At 42.5% G+C, this 23,739-nt stretch overlaps 2 protein-coding genes across 3 annotated transcripts in view; both read left to right on the plus strand.

Moving 5' to 3' along the window:
• The window catches only part of RPL31 (ribosomal protein L31), a 435,376-nt gene that overhangs the window by 238,696 nt on the left and 172,941 nt on the right, over positions 1 to 23,739 (plus strand). The window lies entirely within an intron of this gene.
• Positions 5,654 to 18,149, plus strand: CNOT11 (CCR4-NOT transcription complex subunit 11). The gene is made up of 7 exons (XM_072135864.1): positions 5,654 to 6,181; positions 8,883 to 9,047; positions 11,747 to 11,899; positions 13,289 to 13,491; positions 14,379 to 14,581; positions 15,280 to 15,376; positions 17,109 to 18,149. The coding sequence occupies exons 1-7, from the start codon at positions 5,866 to 5,868 to the stop codon at positions 17,304 to 17,306; spliced, it is 1,335 nt and encodes a 444-aa protein (XP_071991965.1). The 5' UTR covers positions 5,654 to 5,865; the 3' UTR covers positions 17,307 to 18,149.

Raw genomic sequence — 23,739 nt, forward strand, 5'->3', positions numbered from 1 at the left:
TTGAACATGACAATGAGTTCACTGTACTCAAATGGCCTCCACAGTCACCAGATCTCAATCCAATAGAGCATCTTTGGGATGTGGTGGAACGGGAGATTCGCATCATGGATGTGCAGCCGACAAATCTGCGGCAACTGTGTGATGCCATCATGTCAATATGGACCAAAATCTCTGAGGAATGCTTCCAGCACCTTGTTGAATCTATGCCACAAAGAATTGAGGCAGTTCTGAAGGCAAAAGGGGGTCCAACCCGTTACTAGCATGGTGTACCTAATAAAGTGGCCAGTGAGTGTATATATATTATATATACATAGTTTACCAAATGGCTTTAAATTTAAATTCATTCTGTGTCCCCTTTATTATATTTATATTACAGCCTCTCTACTAGATGTATATGTACCCTCTGTTAAATACTATACCCCCTATAATACTATACTCCCTATATTAGATATATACTTTGCCCCTTCTATTAAATACTGTCTCCCTCTTTTATATACTATGCCTCCTTCTTTTAGATTAAATAATAAGATCACTCAACTCTCCCACGTTCCCACAAGTCCTTGTCATCGTCCAACACCCATTGTCGCCACCTCCGATATTCTGTGGACTCCAGCAGCGTGATGATATCATCACGCACCTGGGTGACACATCCTTTCCTATGGTAGAAACAGCCCTGCATCACCCCAAGTCCTATACACCACCATTATCCAACTGGACAAGTGTCCTAGAGCAGTGGTTCTCAACCTGTGTTTCGTGACCCCAGCAGGGGTCGAACGACCAAAACACAGGGGTCGCCTAAAGCCTTTGGAGCCACAATTTTATTGTTTTTTACTGTAAATCGCATGGTTTGGGGTCACCACAACATGAGTAACTGTATTGCGGGGTCACAGCATTACAAAGGTTGAGAACCACTGTCCTAGAGCCAAAAAAACAGCAAAGCCATCCCACAGTTTAGTAAATGCATCAAAATAATCCTAGAGCTCTACCATTCACATTATGCAAATTTTATTCGAGGTGGGGGCACCTAGAACCTCCAGCGGGAGGGGATGGCAGTCCTTTTAGAATATAAAAGGTATGAAGTAGAACCTGGTAGCAGCGATAGCAATGTCACCTCTGTTGTACTCACCATATGTAGAAGTGCAATACCCTATTAGAAAGAAATCCCCGTCAAAGTATCTGTCAAACCTATGAATGACCTCCATCTATACCAACAGACATGGATTTCAACACTTTCCTATGGAGGAGATGCTCTTGGTTACCTCCTGCTGGGTTATTGGGACATCTAAAGGGATTTAGAAAGCCTTGATTTTTTTCCTCCAGGGCTTCTAGTTTTGTTCTGATGTCTTTTTGCTCTTGGTTTGTTCCTCTGTTCGAATATCTTTGTATAGATTCTTGAAATATTTGTACCAGATGTTGCCATTCTGAATATCCAAGTCGCTTTCCTTCTGGTCATTGTCCATAGTTCCTAGAATTAGTTGTCCTGGATGGCGTCTTAGAGTTGGGTGAGCTATTGGAAATGTGGTTGTGTTTCTTCTTTCGGAGCATGCACTTGTATTGATGTTGTATGCTGTTGCAGGCTTTCCGCAGGCTGGCATTGTTGGGGAATTTTGGGGCATTTTTCTTTTGGCCTCTTGTGGTTATGTCTCTTTACTTCATACATTTCTCCACTGTGTACAATATATTGTTAAGGTATATTGTTTGGTTTAAGCAATACGTTCCAGCTCAAATCCCACGGACCAAGGAATTAGTTAAAAACTTTTTCTTTATTCAGGCATCATTTAAAAGACATACGAATACAACGCAATTCCAACGCGTTTCGGACGCTGTGTGCGCCCTTAGTCATGGTTATCCATGAAACGTATTGCTTGTACCGTGTGATGCCCTCAATATGGAATGAGGATCCGTGCTCTCCCCATACAAGGTAAAGACACGTGGTTGGAGCTGAAGACTGCCTTCCCGGCGTTTGCTGCATATTGTTTGATTTACCCCATGTAGGATTGCTTTGACTACAGTTGTGTAGAAGTTCTGGAGCTTTTCCATGATCTTTGGGCAGTTTGCGGTGTATTTATACTTTAAAGTCAATGTTTGTAACCATTTTAAGGATGGTGGGAGGTTAAAGAGGCTTGTCTACTGAAGTTTTTGCGCATATGGTTTGTTGGTAGACTTGATGTATAGAAGCAGCTGGTTGTGATCTGAAAGGTGCATTTGTGGGGTCACTATGAAAGCACCAATATTTGTAGATTCCATATTAGTCTCATTCCATATTAGTCCATTCCATATTAGTCCCCTACACTATTCGGGGAGCTCAGTGTGCACCTTACTAAAAAGTCTCTTTTTATGCCACCATTTAGTATGTGGAGGCCGAGGCCGCTACATAGGTTAAGCAGTTTTCTTCTGCTCTTGTTGACTGTGCTGTCATAGCTGTTTCTATCTGTGTGTATGTGGCTACTATATAGCCAGTCTCTGTTCCAACAATGTAGATGTTTCATCCATGGTCAGAAAGTACTTCTTCCTCCCACCCAGTTCTAGCAAGGTGGTCTCTACAAAACTGTTCCCAGAGCCTGGAAATGAGCGGCTTTCCTGTCTAGAATATCAAAGCATTCAGGAGTGATGTAGGGGGACTGTGGCTGTGCTTTGTAGGCTGGTTGTTCATCTTCTTGGTGGTAAGATCAGGAACTTCCTTTCTTGGAAGCAGGGATGATAGGATTACTTTGCAGCCAAGACGTTTTTGCTGTGTGGTCTGAGCTGGGCAATGTGTTATCTGCTGGTCCTGGAGGTTGTTGGTTCTGGTGTAGATGATGATGTATTTTAAGCTAGTGAAATATGATTTCTCCATGATGCCTGCTATCAGTTTGATATTTGAGCAGTGAATTTTCTGACCCTTTTATCTGGGAAGAGGCGCTTGTGTTTACTTGATCTTTAACCCCTTACCAACTTGTAAAGTATTAGTCACACATCAGGTGCAGAAAACACCCACCAGTAACACCTGCAGTGCTAGAATGATGTAAACCCTTTGATCGCCACCGGCAGCTTTGAGTGGGCACTGCCATATTGGCTTAGATCGCCGTTCTTGAGCCGGTCTGATTTTAGCCGAACTATTACAATGTGCAAAACACCCATGTACTGCCATTCCGTAGTATAGAAGTATATGGTAGGATCAATCAGACAACCTGAGGTTAAAGTACCCTAGGCGGTCTGAAAAATAGTAAAAAAGTAAGAAAAAAGAATTACAAAAAAAAGTAAATCTAAAAAACCCCCGAAATATTCAAATATTGTGATAGAAATAAACAGTAAAATCAAACATGTTAGGTATCTACGAGGGGTCCCAAAATAACCGATCTATCAAAATATAATAATAGTTTTTTGAGGTGTTTTTAAACTCGTTACAGAAAATAACGTCCATTTGAAAATGCCACTTCTTAGCCATTGTGCAACATATAAAAAAAAATTAATAATAAGTGATCAAAAGGCTGTACAGTTCTCAAAATGTCAGCATTGAAAACGTGATCTCAGCTCCATACCGTGAGGTATGAAAAAATCACTAGCGCCAAGCGATGGCAAAATGAAGCTTTTCTATTTTTATAGAGGATGTTTTCATTTTTGTAAATGTATATATAACATTATAAAACCTATATAAATTTGTTATCCCCGTGATCGTACCGACCCAAAGAATAAAGTAGACATGTAATTTGGGGCGCACAGTGAAAGCTGTAAATTACATTTCCCCAAGAAAATGGTGCAAATGCATTTTTTTCACCAATTTCACTGCATTTAGAATGTTTTTTCCTAGTACACGGCATAGAATATTAAATACTTTCACTATGAAATACAATTTTTTTATGCAGAAAACAAGCCCTAGCACAGCTCTTCATGGGAAAATTAAAAAGTTAGATTTTTGAAAGTGGGGAGTAAAAAATGGAAATGCAAAAATCAAATTAATGGGTCATTAATGGGTTAATGTGGGGAAAGATGTTTTCCCCAAGAATACAACTACACCTACCTCGCCTCACATCTTAGTGTATCACCCAACCTGTGTTCTTGGATCTGCTAGTGATGTTAGAATAATCTCTAACTTAAATCGGACTTTTCACACACACCTCCAGGACTTCTCCTGATATGCACTTATTCTCTGGAATGCCCTTCCCTGGACTATCAGACTAATAACTAACCTCCAAAGCTTCAAAAGTGGGATGATTTGAACTTTTACATTTTTTATTACTATATTTTACTAGACTTCCTAGGGTACTTTAACTTGGTATTCAGAGATGATCCAAGAAGGCCCCCCATAATCTGTAAAGCACTGCAAAATATGATAATGCTGCATAAATAATTATTATGCACATGACCAATGTTTTGGACCATGCGCTAGTCGTTGTTTTTTTACTGGCTAGCACATGTCCGTATTTACTTCTATGGGCTCATGCCCAGAGTCGTGGAGTCCATGGCCCAAGCCAAAATTATGGAGCAGGTCCTAACACTGTCCGAGATGGCGAGCAGTGTTTTTCTGTTATCATTGCCAGGATAAGAATGCATGCATCTGGCTGCTCCATTCAGTTGTATGGAAATGACAGAAATAGCTGAGCATGGCACTCCACTATCTGAGCACTTCCTTATACAGTGAACTGAGGGGCAGGGCGCATGGTATCACCATTCTCTGCAGAGGTGGTGACAGAGATTTTTATCTAGAGCTTAAACCACCCTTATCAGTTGTAAAGGTGACTTCCAAATTAACCCTTTCATGGCTCCCGGGACAAGAGCACAAACTAAGACACACCAGTCTCTTAGTAAATGTAGAATCTCCCCTCTTTATTAGCGCTCAGCCGCATATATCAAATACAGAGTAATCAGCATAAGGGGGCGTGACAAGGAGATAAAAAACTGCAATGCTATTGGCCATAATGAATTTACCAGGACATTCTCCGAAAAGGTTAATGAATTGTGCACTGTATTCTCAGAGCCCTTTCACATATATGTTTATATTATCCCAGCTACAAAATGTACAGAGAATGGCTCCAACAGATTCTTGATAACCAAAACCAGTTAAGGTGAAGAAAAACTGTCTGAAGGACAACTATCTCTAACAAGTGTCAAGGAGAAACTTTTACAGGCAGGTTACAGAAAAATGGCTGAATCATGACATTAGCTGGACAGTGGTCTGCATAACCCCAGACTAATACTAAAATGTCCGCTTTGATATAAATTGGCGTCTGTTTGGTTCTATTGGTCCAAAATGGATGCTGTAGAGGGATATATCACTAACACTAGGGATCAATCAGCAATTAGTTATCCCCTATTCTGTTTCTAGGGGATTATGTAAATACTTGGGACAACCCCTTTAAAAAAAACTGAATAGGTTAAAAAAAAATGTACACAGCCATTTTCTGATTTTTGTTAGGGATTGCTTTGTAATTAAGCTATTTCCTACAACATGCTGACATCCCATCTGCTGTGCTGCTCATTTCACTTGTGGTCCCTCAGTTAAGCTGGTTGTCCACGAGTTTGGCTCCACATACTCGCCTAGTACATTTGCAGCTTTTACTGGACTGAACGCAGAGTCACTGAACGGACACGCTAACTCTGACTCCCCTGCTCTGCGCATGCCCTGCGGGATAAACCGCCAGGGGCACGAACGCGCACGTTAACAGGAACGAGCACGACGCATTTCTAAGTACATGACGTCATTTCGCAGCGCTAAACGTTTACAAAGTGTTTTTTATATATAGCTTTATTACTAGGTGGACGAGAACAGCAAAGGCCAGGTTACAGTCCTAACAGCGCTATCATTCAGCAGAACTTGGAGGCCAATGTGAGAAGTGGCGGGAGAGCAGTCGGAGCAGTAACAGTTGGACCCGGGACGGCCGCAACATGAATCTGTGTGGGAAAGAGCTGTCCAACCTACTGGGCATTATGACGGAAGAAGCGTGCAGTAACACATTCGAGGGCCTCTCCACTGCCTTCCACCATTACTTCACCAAGGCCGACCATTTTCGGGTTGGATCCGTGCTGGTAATGCTCCTCCAGCAGGCCGATCTGTTGCCGACCTCACCCCAGCGCCTCACTGCTCTCTACCTCTTGTGGGAGATGTATCGGACCGAGCCCCTGGCCGCTAACCCCTTTGCCGCGGTCTTTGCTCACCTCTTAAACCCTCCACCCCCGGAGGAAGCCGAAAGGCCGCTCTCAGGTGAGACCTGACATAGACATGAGCTAGCCTGCTACTGGGGACCCGGTGCATGCTGGGATTTGTGCTACTATAGAACTGGCATCCTCGGACTTGTGGTATTACACATGTGGTAATGTACAATAGTGCTTTGACTCTAGTACTGGCCTGTCACTCAGAACTCGTGCATGCTGGGAGGTTTGTGGTACTCTGGTACTGGCCTGTCACTCAGGACTGGTGCATGCTGAGACTTGTGGTACTCTGGTATTGGCCTGTCACTCAGAACTCGTGCATGCTGGGAGGTTTGTGGTACTCTGGTACTGGCCTGTCACTCAGGACTGGTGCATGCTGAGACTTGTGGTACTCTGGTACTGGCCTGTCACTCAGGACTGGAGCATGCTGAGACTTGTGGTACTCTGGTACTGGCCTGTCACTCAGGACTGGAGCATGCTGGGAGGCTTGTGGTACTCTGGTACTGGCCTGTCACTCAGAACTGGTGCATGCTGAGACTTGTGGTACTCTGGTACTGGCCTGTCACTCAGGACTGGTGCATGCTGAGACTTGTGGTACTCTGGTATTGGCCTGTCACTCAGGACTGGTGCATGCTGAGACTTGTGGTACTCTGGTATTGGCCTGTCACTCAGAACTGGTGCATGCTGAGACTTGTGGTACTCTGGTATTGGCCTGTCACTCAGAACTGGTGCATGCTGAGACTTGTGGTACTCTGGTACTGGCCTGTCACTCAGGACTGGTGCATGCTGAGGCTTGTGGTACTCTGGTACTGGCCTGTCACTCAGGACTGGTGCATGCTGAGGCTTGTGGTACAATGGTATTGGCCTGTCACTCAGAACTCGTGCATGCTGGGAGGTTTGTGGTACTCTGGTACTGGCCTGTCACTCAGGACTGGAGCATGCTGAGACTTGTGGTACTCTGGTACTGGCCTGTCACTCAGGACTGGAGCATGCTGGGAGGCTTGTGGTACTCTGGTACTGGCCTGTCACTCAGAACTGGTGCATGCTGAGACTTGTGGTACTCTGGTACTGGCCTGTCACTCAGGACTGGTGCATGCTGAGACTTGTGGTACTCTGGTATTGGCCTGTCACTCAGGACTGGTGCATGCTGAGACTTGTGGTACTCTGGTATTGGCCTGTCACTCAGAACTGGTGCATGCTGAGACTTGTGGTACTCTGGTATTGGCCTGTCACTCAGAACTGGTGCATGCTGAGACTTGTGGTACTCTGGTACTGGCCTGTCACTCAGGACTGGTGCATGCTGAGGCTTGTGGTACAATGGTATTGGCCTGTCACTCAGAACTCGTGCATGCTGGGAGGTTTGTGGTACTCTGGTACTGGCCTGTCAGTCAGAACTGGTGCATGCTGGGATCTGTGGTACTCTAGTACTCGCTTGTTGCTCGGGACTGATGTATGCTGAGACTTGTGGTACTCTGGTACTGGCCTCTCACTCAGAACTGGTGCATGCTGGGATCTGTTGTATTCTGGTACTGGCCTGTCAGTGAAGATTAGTGCATGCTGGGACTTGTGGTACTGTTGTACTGGCCTGTCAATTGGAACTGATGCACGATGGGAGACTTGTGGTACTCTAGTAATGGCTTGTCACTCGGGACTGATCCATGCTGAGATCTGTGGTACTCTTGTACTGGCCTGGACCTCTGAATTCTGGACAATTGTGGTACTGCCCTGTTCCTCAGGATTGGTGCCTTCTGGGACTTATGGTAGTATAGTACTGGCATGCTGGGACGAGCAGTACTATCCTGCATGCTGGGAATTGTATTATTGGCCTATCCCTTGAGATTGGTGCATGCTGGGAATTGTGGTACTTGCAGTACTGTACTCGCCTTGAAATTAGGATTGGTGAATGCTATGCTGGCCAGTCATTAGGAAGCGGTTCATGTTGTGACTTGTGGTATTGTAGTACTGGCCTGAAAAAATTGTCACTGGTGCATGCTGGGACTTGAAGTTTCACGTTTTGTCCCTAGAAGTTGTGGCAGCTCGTAATAGTCTTTTCTGTCATCTTAAAGGTAAGGATCCTGGGTAAAAGATGTTGTAGCAACCAACCAGAACTCTGATTTCATTTAAATGAATGAGCACTTATTGGTTGCCATGATCAACACTTCTGATAAATACCACATCTCATTCATGTTGTGATCAGGCTGATGGCTTTTTGAGCTACACGACCAGAGATACAGGCAGCTAAAGACTTAGTTAGAAATGCAGATAAAGATCCTCACCTATTTTTAACTGCCTGCATGTCCAGTTCCGTATCTCCTCAAAACCATAAGATGGGATCTGTAAGAATAGATTGTTATCTTTAATATAACATAGAACCAAACATAGGAGCTTCTGAAGTGACACTACACCTGTAAGCACTAAACTTGACTCCTCTCATGTGAAAATGGGATGAGAAGAGTCATATTAGGTAAATAGGTTACATTTTACATGAGACATTTCATACCCTAGAGGAGGGTGCTAGTAGTTTTAGTGGGGTAAAACTTTGTGAAGTGTTCCCAGACACAACAACTTACTGATCTGCTGGTGTCTGAACCATGGTTTCCCTTTAAATCCTGAATTACAGCTCCAGAGCTCCCGTGGTCCTCACTGAGGGTGAGACACCTGGCACTTCCTCCGGTCAACTATGTATCAAAAATTAGGAGAGAGCCATAAGCGCATAACATGATGTGATTTAATGCTGAAAATTATTTCTGCAGGATTTTTACCACTGATCACGCCGCCAGAAAAATTCTTCCTTTCGCAATTAATGCTCGCACCACCGAGGGAGCTTTTTAAAAAGACTCCTAGACAAATTGCTGTTATGGATGTTGCCAATTTGGCCCAACCGGTGGACATCAGCGGACTTCAGTTAGCACTTGCAGGTAACTTGAGCTGTTGGGAAGTATTGGGTAATGTATATTGATGCCTGGTGCAAAGGCCTTTCGTGAGCTAAAGTTTAAGCCAATCCTACATTTTAAAATGTTTCAGGTGAAATATTCTAATGCTGAGGTCCCATGGGATGTACTTGCATTTAAATACTGATTGCTAACACACTGCAATGTACAGAGCTGATGAGTGTTCCTATTTTGCGGTTTTACACATTAACACTCAGCATCCGATATATCGGAAAGCTGACACCCCAGTGTAACACCCACAGTCGGAGTGGGTGCCCATCACAGGTTTTTTTACCTGTTAAATGCTGTGGTATTTAAATTGCCTGCCATAGATTTCTCCTATCAATAAATCCATCAGCATTGCAGGGTATTATCATGAACCAGCAATCAGATGATTGCTTCTTCATGTCCCATGGTGAAACTATTAAATTTTTTTTATTACATTTTTTTTAAACATTATTTTTATTAAAGTCCCATTAACATATAAAGAAAGTCAAAATAAATAAAATAATCATAGAATAAAAAATTTGGAATTGAACCTGCATGATGAACACTGTACAAAAAAAAAATTAAAACCCACCAGAAATCATGATTTTTGCCTATTTAATCCCACAAAAAATGCAATAAGAAGAGATCAAAAAAACATATCTACTCCAGAATGATACTGGTGCAAAGTACAACATGCCCTCAACAATCTATAGCCAAAAAAAGTGTTATGCCACTTGAAAGAGAGGGATCCAAAAAGGTCCCGGCCCGGGCGTAGCATTCGTTCACGTGGAAGCATCTTAATCTGTGGATAATTACATTGGCCCTGCAACAATTAAAATTCCTGACTGAATCCACAGTATGCCCGTAATGATTGCACAGCCCCTCCATCCACCGGAAGCTAGCAGGACACAGAATGCCATGGTGAACAAGAAACATTAACAGGGTTAGTATAATTGCCCTGTTAAAGTTGGTTATAAGGCCCTAATAGGGTCACCCATATTATGAGTGGCCAGCCCCTTTAACATTGCGCAGATTTATAAATTTTATATACTATTTTGCGCAACTAATTTTTGTGAAATGTTTTGGATTTGTTTTCACTAAAGTTGCGGAAGCCCATTACCCCTGCAGTGCACATCTGCTTTTGCTAAGTATTTGTATTACAATATAATAGTGTTGGAGTAGTACTGGAGAGAAGAGGAGGAGAGGTGCGCTGACCTCGTGAAGTAGTCGTGAAGGGGTTAATTACATACAATAAAAAATGGCCGCTCACCTGAGAGCATCGGATAATGCACTTTGGTGGATACCATGCATCGGCAGCTAGTAGTCCCTTCTGATCTGCAGTGTCCGTGCCAGTAGGCGGAATGGCAGAGTGATTTATTTAAAGGAACTATGATAAAATGGCAACGCGTTTCGGCCCTGAACAAGGGCCTTCGTCAGGCATGCCTGACGAAGGCCCTTGTTCAGGGCCGAAACGCGTGCCTGACGAAGGCCCTTGTTCAGGGCCGAAACGCGTTGCCATTTTATCATAGTTCCTTTAAATAAAGCACAAGATTTTACCATCACTACTGCCTAGTAGTTATTGGGGATCCACGCGGCGCTGACATCTCCCTCCTACGCTTCTCCGGGATAACTTCAATATAATAGTGTTATAACTTAAATTGCACCGTTACAGGATCCTATGTGTAGTCTCAGGGGTTGGGCTTTAGTTTTGATGCATTTCAAAATACAACTTATAACTTGTCTGTGCTGCAGACTGCTCAGCTCTCGGCCCCCACCTTTGTGCTCCTGTACAGCTCCTCCCTCCTGCTTCTTCAGAGGATACAGCCTGGTGAGCTGACATCAGTGGGAGAGAGAGGAGCTATACAGGAGGTGGGGGCCGAGAGCTGAGCAGTCTGCAGCACAGACAAGTTATAAGCTGTATTTTGAAATGCATCCAAACCAAAGCCCAACCCCTAGGACTACACAGAGTGCAATGTAAGTTATAGCTTAGAAAAGACAGGTTTGCACTGTAGGTGTGCTTCTACAACCTGTCTTTAGTGAAAATGAGGTCCCTGGTGACCGGTTCCCTTTAATTCTCCTTCATTATGCCAAGACTGTAAATCATTATGAGCCAGTATATGGTGATTTCGCTGTGGCAATTTTGCCCATTGTGTTCTGCTTAAACATAGCATGTCCTAAAGTTTTAGTCCCTGTAACCTAATAGCAGAAGGGATGCTTATCCCCAGTAGCTGTGTATTTACTATAATTCTCCATTATAATGGAGGTAACCATATCATCCACATTGTGTTGGACACTGTAATTTTTCCAGATATCTGTTTGCTGTTTCAGAGCTATTTCTAAAAGGGTTGTCAGAGTTATAACAACCAGCAATATTTCTGGGAGGCTGCATAAAAAAATAAACATGTACACTTACCGTTGAGGTCTTTGCGTACCATGCCCCTGTTTGTTTTCTAAGCCACGGAAGCTGCGCTCAGACAGCTTCTGGCAGGGCACTCCCATCTGTCCCATCCCAGCACTGTATCAGTCATTGGAATATGGTGATGGGTGTGGGGGCCTGGTCGGCCGGAAGCTGTCTATCCACAGTGAGCCCATCCTCAGTCCCTGCACAGTGTAATATGTATTGTTGTTTTGTTTTTTTTCCTCATTGTTTCTTACATTTGCTATATGCCTGCTAAATGTAATCATGAAATCCTTTTTAGAGCGGCAGTCTGAGCTCCCCACACAAAGCAAGGCCAGCTTCCCGAGCATCCTAAGTGACCCTGATCCAGATTCCTCTAATTCTGGATTTGACAGCTCTGTAGCTTCACAAATCACCGAAGCTTTAGTGAGTGGCCCAAAACCACCCATCGAAAGTAAGTGTCAATCTAAAAGATATGTAATGTCATTTTTGCACATTTACTAAGGGCTTTGTGCCAGTTTTCTGTCGGACTTTGCACGTTCTTTTTAGTGATAACTGCTTGCACAGGTATATAATAAGTTCCTGCACCACAAATGTGTCATACGCAACTCTTTTGTGACGCAGCACCAGGCACCATGCGACTCAAATTAGGGGGCGTTCCTGAGCTCATTTGGACCGTGCACCAGATTTAACCTGCAAATTCTGCTGCACGCCCTATGTTAAAGGTGCTCCACAAAAAAATTTTTTACTGAACTCTGTTATACATATACTCATTATACACGGGCAGAGCACTTTTAGTGATGTTTGCACTTATCTTAGTAAATGTGCTCAATTGTGTTTTCAGTACAAGTTTCTGAGCCAAATGTCTGAAAAAATGTTCTATGTCACCCGTTTGTCATCTATGTCAATTTTTGAACTGTTCAACCCCTTGAGGTGATTAGAATGATGATCACAAATTGTAAAAGGAATTGGTCTAGCACTGGTGGTAGTTAAAAAAGAAGTGTAGATCTTAACGTCATACATTTCTATAAAACCTAATAAGAACAGGATAACAGTGCAAAACCATTGCTTTTTAAGCTCTTACTGTATATACTCGAGTATAAGCTGCCCCGAATATAAGCCAAGGTACCTAATTTTGCCACAAAAAAACCTGGGAAAACCTATTCACACTGTATAAGCCGAGGGTGTCAAATGCATTGGTCACAACCAGTATATAGTTAGTCAGTCACCCCCCCCCCCCCCCCCCCCCCCAAGTTTATAACCATTCAGCCCCTGCCCTCAGTATATAGCCAGCCACCTGCCCAAGTAGGAATTTGCACAATTCAAAACTCTTTTCCCAGGTCCCCTGCAGGTCTTCTCTTCTTCGTTCCGGTGCACAGGCTGTGACGTCAGCCGCTGCTGACATCGGCACGCACAATATGATGACAGCAGCGGCTGATGTCATAGTCTGCGCGACCGGCACGCTCACACCTGCTGCTGCTGGACCCAAGAATGCAGTAAGTAGTTGGAGCAGAGAGTGGCAAAAGTGCACTTTCTTGTGTTTTTGTTTTTGTTTTTTGAAGACTGAGGTGTTTTATGGGATGACTAAAGTGTTTTAGGGGTTGTCCGAGACCCGAAAAAAAAAGATTATGATTTTGTTGCTATACGTAATCTTCACCATAAGATAAAAAGCATTATAAAGGGTACATTTGTAGTGGCCAATCTGTCACTGACTTTGCAACAGGAAAGGTAAATGAATAATTGTAAGATCATTGAATCTCCAGCAAGTTGTATATTTCAGAAACAAATGAAACTTGGATTTGTGATGTGTTTAATTTGTGGTTATGGCAATTGTTCTTTACAGGCCATTTTCGTCCAGAGTTTATTCGCCCTCCTCCACCCTTGCATATCTGTGAAGATGAACTTGCTTGGTTGAATCCCCTCGAACCTGATCATACAATCTTATGGGACAAATCCATGTGTGTGAAGAACAGCACAGGAGTGGAAATCAAACGTATAATGGCCAAAGCCTTTAAAAGCCCATTGTCCTCTCCTCAGCAGACACAGGTACACGTTATTATTCTTTAAGTTGCACATTCAGGTTGTGGTTCTCAAGGGATTGCATTGAGATGTTTCATGAATTGTCTCTTATGGAACCTCATTTTCATGTCCTCTAGAGTTGGGGTAATCCCCGCTAAAATATAAATGTCAACTTTTTAACTAGTGCACGTAATGCAGCAATGTTTTACATGGATACCTGGTCCTGAATGATGAGAATCATGTTATTTCACATTTATTCTGTAGGGTAGAGTAACATGTTCACTAACTTATGATTTGGCCCTTTGTATTCTGCTTGTACTCATACTGGACTATTCTTTTAAACATTTAGTCATTGTCCTTTAACTCCTTGGTGCAAATGTACCTGTTTTGTAGGTGCCTTAGTGCAAAAAGTAAAAACCTTTTTAAAATGAATATTAATGGGAGAGATTTATAAATTTGTCTACCACAGAATTCAGTCAGTTTGCACCACATTTATAAAGGGTTTTAGACTGTTTTCTACGACTAGCTCACCAATGGGGCGTAGCCTGTTGCCAAAAATACTGCTGACCCAACAGACTGACTAGCTGTACTCTTACAACAAAATTCTAAGACTGGGTTCACATCACGTTTTTGGTAAGCGCTTGATGTATACATTGACAAATAGTGGCAGACAGAGGCATAGTTGTTGCCTCCGTCTGACCAATATTCCACCTGTATGCCAAAAAAAATGCAGGATGGAAAGTAGCAGCATCCTGCAGCCTCCGTCTAAGCGGAGGCAATAGATTGCTATGGGGAGCAGATTTATCTAGGCAGCTGCTTTCTCGTAAAAATGTAAAAGAGCCTTCGACTGAGTTATGTTATTGTGAATGTTTTATTCTTAAGTCTTCCTCATTATTTCTCTTTCCTGATTACAGCTACTTGGCGAGTTAGAAAAAGACCCCAAACTGGTTTATCACATTGGCCTTACCCCTGCTAAACTCCCAGATTTGGTGGAAAATAATCCATTGGTTGCCATAGAAATGTTGCTAAAATTAATGCAGTCCAGTCAAATTACAGAGTACTTTTCTGTTCTGGTAAACATGGATATGTCTCTTCATTCAATGGAAGTGGTAAATAGGTAAGTTGGTTTTAATAGTTATCTATTTTATCAGTTGATACAGCAGGTAAATTTGTCTAAAAATTAAAATCTAATATATATGATCTATACAGGCAGTCCCCGGGTTACATACAAGATAAATACAAACCTAAAGAACCTACCGTATGTACTTGAGTATAAGCCGAGGGTAGGAAATGCATTGGTCCTAGCATGCCCCCAGTATATAGCTGGCCAGCACCCTGCCCCACAGTATACAGCCTGGTGGCCCCTGCCCCCCAGTGTACAGCCCCTTCCCAGCCTATAAGAAAAAAGTGTACTCCCTCTCTGTGCGCTCCCATCACTCGAGCTGTGACGTCAGCATCTTTCTGACGTTCTAGTGTGTGCACGTGAGTACACTTTTTTATATATATATATATATATATCTGTCTCTATCTATATTTCACGTATAAGCCGAGTTAGGGTTTTTCAGCACATATTTTGTGCTTAAAAACTGGGCTTACACTCGAGTATAAACGGTAAGTTGGAAGTGGTATATTTTATAATTGTAACTCCAGACAAACAAATTTTTTTTTTTTTTTTTTTTTTTTTTTTTTTTCCTTGCATTTTTATCATCAACCAGTTTTACCAATTTTGATTAAAACGGGTCGTTGGGAATTGAGCTGAATATTAGTCTGTATACTACATATGTTATTGTCTGTGTTTTGTTTTTTTTCCTGCAGGTTAACTACAGCTGTTGATTTGCCCCCTGAATTCATCCATCTTTATATCTCCAATTGTATATCCACGTGTGAGCAAATCAAGGACAAATATATGCAGGTAACATACTTTTATAGTGAGATGGAATAAAGATGGGCTGTAGTATTCAGAAATTAGTTTTTGACACTTTATAATCCATATAAATGTGTATACCATCTTGTACAATATGACTTTTAAAGCCTTGTATTTTCAGCCCATTGTGCAAGACTCTTTAAGGATGTGATTGGCCTTGATGTTCTCAAAGATGTGTTGATGAACATACAATGCTGCAGGGGCTGCTACACAGATTCAGGGGCACTTTGAATTTTCTTTCTAGCTCCCCCATGGTCGCTGAGATATCAGTCCCAGTCTCAGACCATTACCTCCTCTCTGATAATGGAGAGGATTATAATATAGCGGTGGAAGGGATTGTGTGTTATTATCTTTTTTGCCACAGTCCAGTCATTGGCATAGAGTGTCAGAGAAGCTCCTGTGTATGATCTCCCTATGTTCTTCTGGAGATCACACTTTCCGTTCCTGTGTGGAGTTTATGAGCGGTAAATATATTATAGAAATCCCTATGCAACAAGCCGATTACTCACAGCATTCATTGTGACAGACACTAACCATAGGCATCCTGAATGTTCTATAGCATTAGCAATCTGCTTGTTACTATCTATACTTGCTTATTCGCAGCTCCTTAGGCTGGTGCCACACGTAGCGCTTTGTCTGTGCTTGCAAATGCAGACAAAGTCGCGCCCACCGGGGCGGGCCTCGGCGTTTCTATGCCTGCGATTGGGAACGAGCCGCCTGTGTTTTTGCGTTAATTTAACGCAAAACACCGGCGGCTTGTTCCCGTTCACAGGCGTTTCCATAGAAACACAGATGCGATCGGGCCGAGGCCAGCCCTGGTGGGCACGACTTTGTCTGCGTTTGCACCAGCCTAAGACCCACGTGGCCAGCGTCTAGCTCCTTTTCTTTTTCAGCATGTACTTCTATTAGCTGTGGTTTGGGAGCACACAGCATCAGACAGTGTGAGGGTGAGGGGGAGGCCCCTGCCGGATTTCCCGCCCTAGGCCTATACTTGACACTAAGTTTTTCCAGGGACTGCAGGAAATGGCACATTATATTGGTTGGGGTTAGATATTAACCATTTGCGGGTCACACAATGTTATTTTCCAGGGACCATGGTAAGAGGTTAACCAGGCCCGGTCACTGAATTTGGGTGCAGGCAGTCCCTAGACTGGGGAACACTGCTTTAAGGCATTGTACTAGTTAGGTGATAGACCCAGGATTGGTGCAGTAAAAAAGCATGCAACAACACTTTGAGCATGCAGCTCACTCACGTGGACCTTGAAAAGCTGTAGGGAACACCCTTGTGGAGTCCAGTGCACGTATCCCAAAGTGGGCTTGTCGGAACGCCCCGAAGCAATCAAAGAACAGGAAGAGGTAGAGATCGGCACTCCAGGCTTTCTAAAACATCAATCTTCTTTATTCAAAAATCCATAAAAATATACAAGGTGGTCATAGTGCATAGTCCATAAGACCTACGCGTTTCGAACGTAAATATTAGTTCTTACTCATGGTCTGAGAGCCATTGGCAAGGACCCACATTTAAAAAAAAATATATATATAACAGGTGTATCGAAATATACTAATTGGCGCATGCGCATAGTGGTACAGCTAGAAATGTAAAAAAGCATTTGGCATTTGAGGTGTTGTACAGGAGATTAATTGCCATTTTAAGTGTGTGTGTGTGAAATCTAACCTCAATTTCTTCTTTTTTACTGAAAATCTTTTCTTTTCCTTACAGAATCGTCTGGTGAGACTTGTGTGTGTCTTCCTCCAGTCTTTGATCAGGAACAAGATAATAAATGTCCAGGACTTGTTCATTGAGGTGCAGGCATTCTGCATAGAGTTCAGCAGGATACGGGAAGCAGCTGGTCTGTTCAGGCTCTTGAAGACTTTGGATACTGGAGAAAACCCAGCAGAAGCTAAACCTGCTAAATAAGCAACTTTCTGCCAGTGAACTGATGTTTTTTTTGTATATTACTCCTATTTATGGTGCCACGTGTAACAATACATTGCTATAGACATGTGCGTTCCAGGCAGATGGAAGATTTTGTGTGATGTCAGCTAGAAGCCTGACTGTAATGCAGTTTGTCTCCTGCTATTTGACATATTAGAACTTTCTCCTATACACATACTACTTGGATCTGAGAGCATTATTGTTTCTATTGAAAAATGGATACTACTTTCTACAGTATGTAAACAAGTGTCCCCAAAGTTTTGGCCAGTCTTTATTGGTCAGTGGAAGTAAAGTTTCTGTCATCTTGTATATATTTTAAAAGTGCGTATGTACCATATTTTTGCTCTAATGCGCAAACCTAAAGCAGACTTGAGCCTGTAGATATCATGGTTTGAGTTAAAATGGCACATGTTCCATTGCATTGTTATATTAACAATGAGGCCTGTGAATAGATTGGGTTTCTGAAGCTGTATTGTAGTGTCCTGCAGGATGTCTGCTGTGAGTGCAGCTACTCATTGCATTTTTGCCAAAGACTCTTGGTCACTGTGGAGGAATGCTGGACAGTGTTGTGGAATGCACAACGTACAGTAGATACAGGTTATATTATTGGAGGGTAGATGTAATGTAAATATGCCAGACTCTTGTGCTTTGTAACATGCTGATCTCCATTCACAATATACTCAGAATATTCGATCACTAAAGACTGCTGCAAGATCTTGTATATAGTCTAGGAAGTATTTCTTGTGTTGGTTTCTGTTATGTTAACAAATGCTACAATTGCTGTTTTTTAATTGTTAAGATTAAAACTATGTTTGATGTCTCAAAGATCCGTTTTGTCCAAACAACTGCAAAAGCAGATGAAACAAACGTTTCTTGTTTGAGCCAGTTTTGCTACTTGGGCATTAAACTTACAAAATCTGTGATTAAATTGGTTTCCTTTATCAAAAGCAGTTGTCACCCTGCTGTAATGGATATATATATATCAGATCACATTTAATCATATTTATTCATTTTCGCCAACACATTTTCCGTTTACAACACTTAAGACAAAACCCAATTTTTGCTGAATTTGGGGCAGCAAAATCATCTTAATAAGGCCTATTCTCTCTGCCCTGGAAAGTGGTAGTCTATCCCAACAGTGTACTGTATACCTAATGGCTTTCAATAGGGGAATCAGATTAAGTTCTACAAACCAGTCCAGTTCCTTTGCTACCTGGATACCGAGATACCTAAAGCCGCTATTACACATAAGAACTTTTTGCCTCGACATTTCTTCCCTTACGGCTCCGTCAAGGGGAAGTAACTGTGACCATTTCCCAAATTCTTCAATGGTGGAAATTACTCTTGGAACCGTGACCATTGTGTCCTGAAGATATAAAATTAGGTTTATCTGTGGCACCCCCACTCCCTCCTCCGACAATACCCTCATCCTGTCTCAGTAGGGCGGCCAGGGGTTCAATGTAAAGTAGGGGGGAGAGGGGACATCCCTGCATTGTCCCCCTTGACAGGGAAAACTGGTCCGACTGCATTCCGTTGATCACCACACTAGCTATTGGGGCTTTATATAAGGCCCTGATCCGTCCAAAGGCCGGCTAAAGCCAAAATGTTCCATAACGGACCAAAGAAAGCTCCACTCCACCCTGTCAAACGCCTTGACTGCGCCCAAAGACAGGATGGAGCGGAGCCCCCCTTCCCCCATCTCAATTGCTGAGTATAACCTGTGAATACAGTCATTCATCTTGCTGCCAGGAATAACACCTTTCTGATCTGGGTGAATAATAGTATCCACTACCCCTTTAAGCCTATTTGCCAATATTTTGGCAATTATTTAAACATCTGTATTTAACAAAGAAATGGGTCTATACGACCCGACTTCTAGGCTGTCTTTATCTTTCTTGGGAATTACGATAATATTTGCTTCAGACATCGAATCTGAAATACTGCCCTTCGAGTCTGCGTCCTCAATAAGTGGTAGCAGAACTTCCCCATATTTCCTGAATCACGAGAAAACTGTTTTAAAATCACATGGATACGTTAAAGCGTTACCAAGTTATAACCACTTATAGTGACACAGGGCAGATTTGAAAAAATGGGCCGTGTCAGGAAGGTGAAAAGTGGCTTCAGCGTTAAGGGGTTTAAGTGGAAAAAGTTTTTGTGATTTTATAGTTTGACAATTTGTACTAATTCAAAATGAACATTATCAATTCCCTATTTTGTTTTGGTTGTTTTGATATATAATTTGTATTGTCGGGGGCGACTTTGGCGATGTTATTGTAGTGTAGCAGGGTTTTTTTTTTTTTTTTTTTAATTATATGGGGGAAATGTGTTTCAATGTGTTTTTTATGAATATATTTTTTTTTTCATATTTTTTTTACTTTAAAATTCCAGGAGTCTTTTATGACCTCAGAGGGGACATATACATTTTTTTTTTCTTTTACAAGTTTTCCCCTGTAACTGAGGCATGTGACGTGTGGCATCAGCCTTATACATTTTTGGACCATTTTATAGTATGCGTCTGTTTTGAAAACACATGCGTTTCTGTAAGCTTACCATGCTGGTTTTAATCTGGTTTCACAGCTGCCAACACTTCTAGAAATGAAGATAAACCGGTTCAAAGCAGCCAAACGCATGGTAAACATTAAAAAAAAAATACATGCTTTAAAACGGTCCATAAATGTGACATGTGGCATCACCCAAAGAGCCTCGGTTACAGAGGAAAAGCACCACCTGTGACTGGTGGTGCTGATCATTGCTGTAACGGGTCTAATTAGACCCAGCAACTCTGGGTAACTCCTCTAGACGAGGCGGTCACATGCCTGCTGATTCTATAGAGTCAGTGGTGGTCATAGAAGTGTTAAGGAGAGGCAGGGGTGTAACTAGAAGAGACAGGGCCCCATAGCAGACTTCTGAATGGGGCCCCCTTTAAAATATACATATTACACGCAATAAGGTCAAGTCCTTCAATACCATCTGCCCTCCATTCTCCACCTCCATATCTTGTACGCTGCTGTATTATTGGGGCCTCATATATAGCAATACTTTACCCACCGTGTCAGCTGTTTATTAGATAGAGCTTAGTATTTGTGGCCACTCTTACTGTCTTTGTAAGTCAGTATACGTGCGCTGAGCAGCCTTCTTCCCCAGATCCAAGCATTTTTACAAGAGCTGGCTAAGATGTGTGCAGAAATCATTTAGGTTCCAAACGGGAAGATCAGAGACATTGGACATTGCAACTTTGCACTAGAGAAACAGATACAGTAGATAATGCCACTTCAGTCTTGGAGTCATATGAAAGGAGGTCAAAACCTGCAGAGAGATTCAAACCTTGTATATAGAAAACTTGAGGATGTGTAAAACATCAAGGAGAGGTATTTATGCATTTGCGGCCTCCCGAGTCGTTGGTGGACCTGTAGTGACCTATTGTCACCGCCCTATTCTAAGAACATTTTTGGAATATCGCAATTGGGCCAGCTGCACACGAATATACGCCCATGTATATGTGCTGCACACAGTGCCCTGGAAAGGAGTCTCTGCATTATATAGAAATATAATGCATGGGCGTTCCCACTGCCAGTCGCACTGGTCCGATATTAACTATTACAGTTCCGGTTGTTCGGCAGGCAGAAGGAATGTCCCAGCATTATGTTTCTATATAATGTTGGAACTCCCATCCACTGCACTCTGTGCAGCCTGTAGCATTGTGCCACCATACAGCACATACATAAGGGCTGCACACGTTCATGTGTAATCGACCTAAGCACCTCAAGCTGGACAGAATTTACTGGGTTTACACTGCTAGATGTCCTGTAACTAGGACTAGTACTGTAAAGATCTAGTTTCTTTCCAAGGCCATTCATATCAACTGAATCTGGATCTAGCTCAATCTACAGTGGGTACATATAGCCCTCTCCATGTACCCGCACCCAACGTGCACCGTACTATTACGGTGCGCATCGGTAAGGGGTTAACATTAGTATCATCATGTGACAGTATTGGATTCCAATCTATATTCTTTGGTGCAGCCCTGAATTTCGGAAATAGCCTTCTTAAAATTCAAGGACAGTTATTGGCAGCGAGTCAGTATTTGCAGTGTTGACCCCTCTTCTTCAGGACCTCTGCAATTCTCCCTGGCAGCTCTCAATAAACTTCTTTATCAAATCCTGACTGATAACAGTCCATTCATGCACAATCAATGCTTGCATTTTGTCACAATTTGTTGTTTTTTGTTTGTCCACAAGTTCTCAATGGGATTAAGATCTGGGGAGTTTCCAGGCCATGGACCCAAAATCTCTGTTTTGTTCCCTGAGCCATTTAGTTATCACCTTTGCTTTATGGCAAGGTACTCCATCATGGCTAAGAAGCAACCCCACACATGAATGGTTGCAGGATGCTTTACAGAGACAAGACTGGTGGTATCGCTCACCTTGTCTTCTCCGAACAAGCTGTCTTCCAGATTTTCCAAACAATCGGAAAGGGGATTCAGAGAAAATGACTTTACCCCAGTCCTCAGCAGTCCACTCCCTGTACCTTTTGCAGAATATCAGTCTGTCCCTGATGTTTTTTCTGGAGAGAAGTGGCTTCTTTGCCGCCCTCCTTGACACCAGGCCTTAATCCAAGAGTCTCCGCATCACAGTGCGTGCAGATGCACTCACACCTACCTGCTGCCATTCCTGAGCAAGCTCTGCACTGCTGGTAGCCCAAACCAGAAGCTGAAACACTTCTAAGAGACAGTCCTGGTGCTTGCTGGTCCTTCTTGGGCGCCCTGGAACCGTTTTGGCAACAATGGAACCTCTCTCCTTGAATTCCTTGATGATGCGGTAGATTGTTGACTGAGGTGCAATCTTTCTGGCTGCCATAGGCCAGTTTTGTGCAGTGCAATGATGACTGAAAGTGTTTCTTTAGAGATAACCATGGTTAACAGGAGACACAATGATGCCAAGCACCAGCCTCCTTTTAAAGTGTCCAGTGGTGTGATTCTTACTTAATCATGACAGATTGATCCCAAGCCCTGTCCTCATCAACACCCCCACCTGTTAATGGAGCAATCACTGAAATGATGTTAGCTGCTCTTTTTAAGGCAGGCTTGCAATGAAGTTGAAATGTGTTTGGGGGGAAAAAGTTCATTTTCTAGGCAAATATTGACTTTGCAATTAATTGCTGTTAAGCTGATCACTCTTTATAACATTCTGGAGTATATGCAAATTGCCATTATAAAACCTGATGCAGTAGACTTTGTAAAAATTTACATTTGTATCATTCTCAAAAGTTATGGCCATGACTGTACACTTTAATTTTCCACAGTTATTTATCTGATTTATAGTAATTTTACTGCCACATATATCCTCACTATTGTTTTGTAATGTATGGATCTCCTTATCCACTGCCTTAGGCCCCCATACACCGCCCACATCACCACCCACCAACATAACCTGCCCCCTCTCTGTCTTGTCTACCCCTTCAGTGTCTTCCTTTTCCTCCTCCCCGGATCATAATTTAAATACTCCGCCACCTACTCGGCTTCTCCCCCAGCACAGCAGCCCCCCTTCCATTTAGGTGCAAGTTATCTGCAGAAAACAGATTGTACCCCAATGAAAAGTCAGCCCAATGCTCTAGGAACCCAAATCCCTCTGCTCTACACTAGGATCTAAGCCCTGAGCTCCCGCTGTCTGCTCTGTGTAGCACATGGCACAGGTAGAATTCCGAAGAATAATACCTTGGAGGTCCTTCCCTTAAGCTTTGAACCTAATTCTTTAACCCCTTAATGCCACAGCCCTTTTTCATTTTTTGCATTTTCATTTTTCACTCCCCACCTTCAAGAATCTGTAACTTTTTTATTTTTCCATGTACAGAGCTGTGTGACGGCTTATTTTCTGCGTAACAAATTACACTTCAAAATGTGGGTATTTAATATCCCATGCCGTGTAGTGGGAAGCGGGAAAAAAATTCCAAATGCAGTGAAATTGGTAAAAAACTGCATTTGTGCCGTATTCTTGTGGGCTTGGATTTTACGGATTTCACTGTACGCCCCAAATGACATGTCTACTTTATTCTTTGGGTCGGTACGATTACAGGGATATAGGTTTTATAATGTTTTCATAAATTAAAAAAAATTAAAACCTCCTGTACAAAAATTTTTGTGGAGAATTTGCCATCTTCTGGCGCTAATAACTTTTTTATACTTTGCTGTATGGAGCTGTGGGTGGTGTTGTTTTTTTGCGGATTTTGGTGACGTTTACAATGTTATCATTTTTAGGACTGTGCAACCGTTTGATCACTTTTTATAGAATTTTTTTTTTTTTTAAATGGCAAAAAAGTGCCATTTTTTACTTTGGGTGCGATTTTCCGTTACGGGGTTAAACGCATTGAAAAATCTTTTCGGACGTGGCAATACCTAATGTGTTTATGATTTTTGCTG

This window comes from Engystomops pustulosus, chromosome 2 (genome assembly GCF_040894005.1).
Source record: "Engystomops pustulosus chromosome 2, aEngPut4.maternal, whole genome shotgun sequence".
NCBI lineage: Eukaryota > Metazoa > Chordata > Amphibia > Anura > Leptodactylidae > Engystomops > Engystomops pustulosus.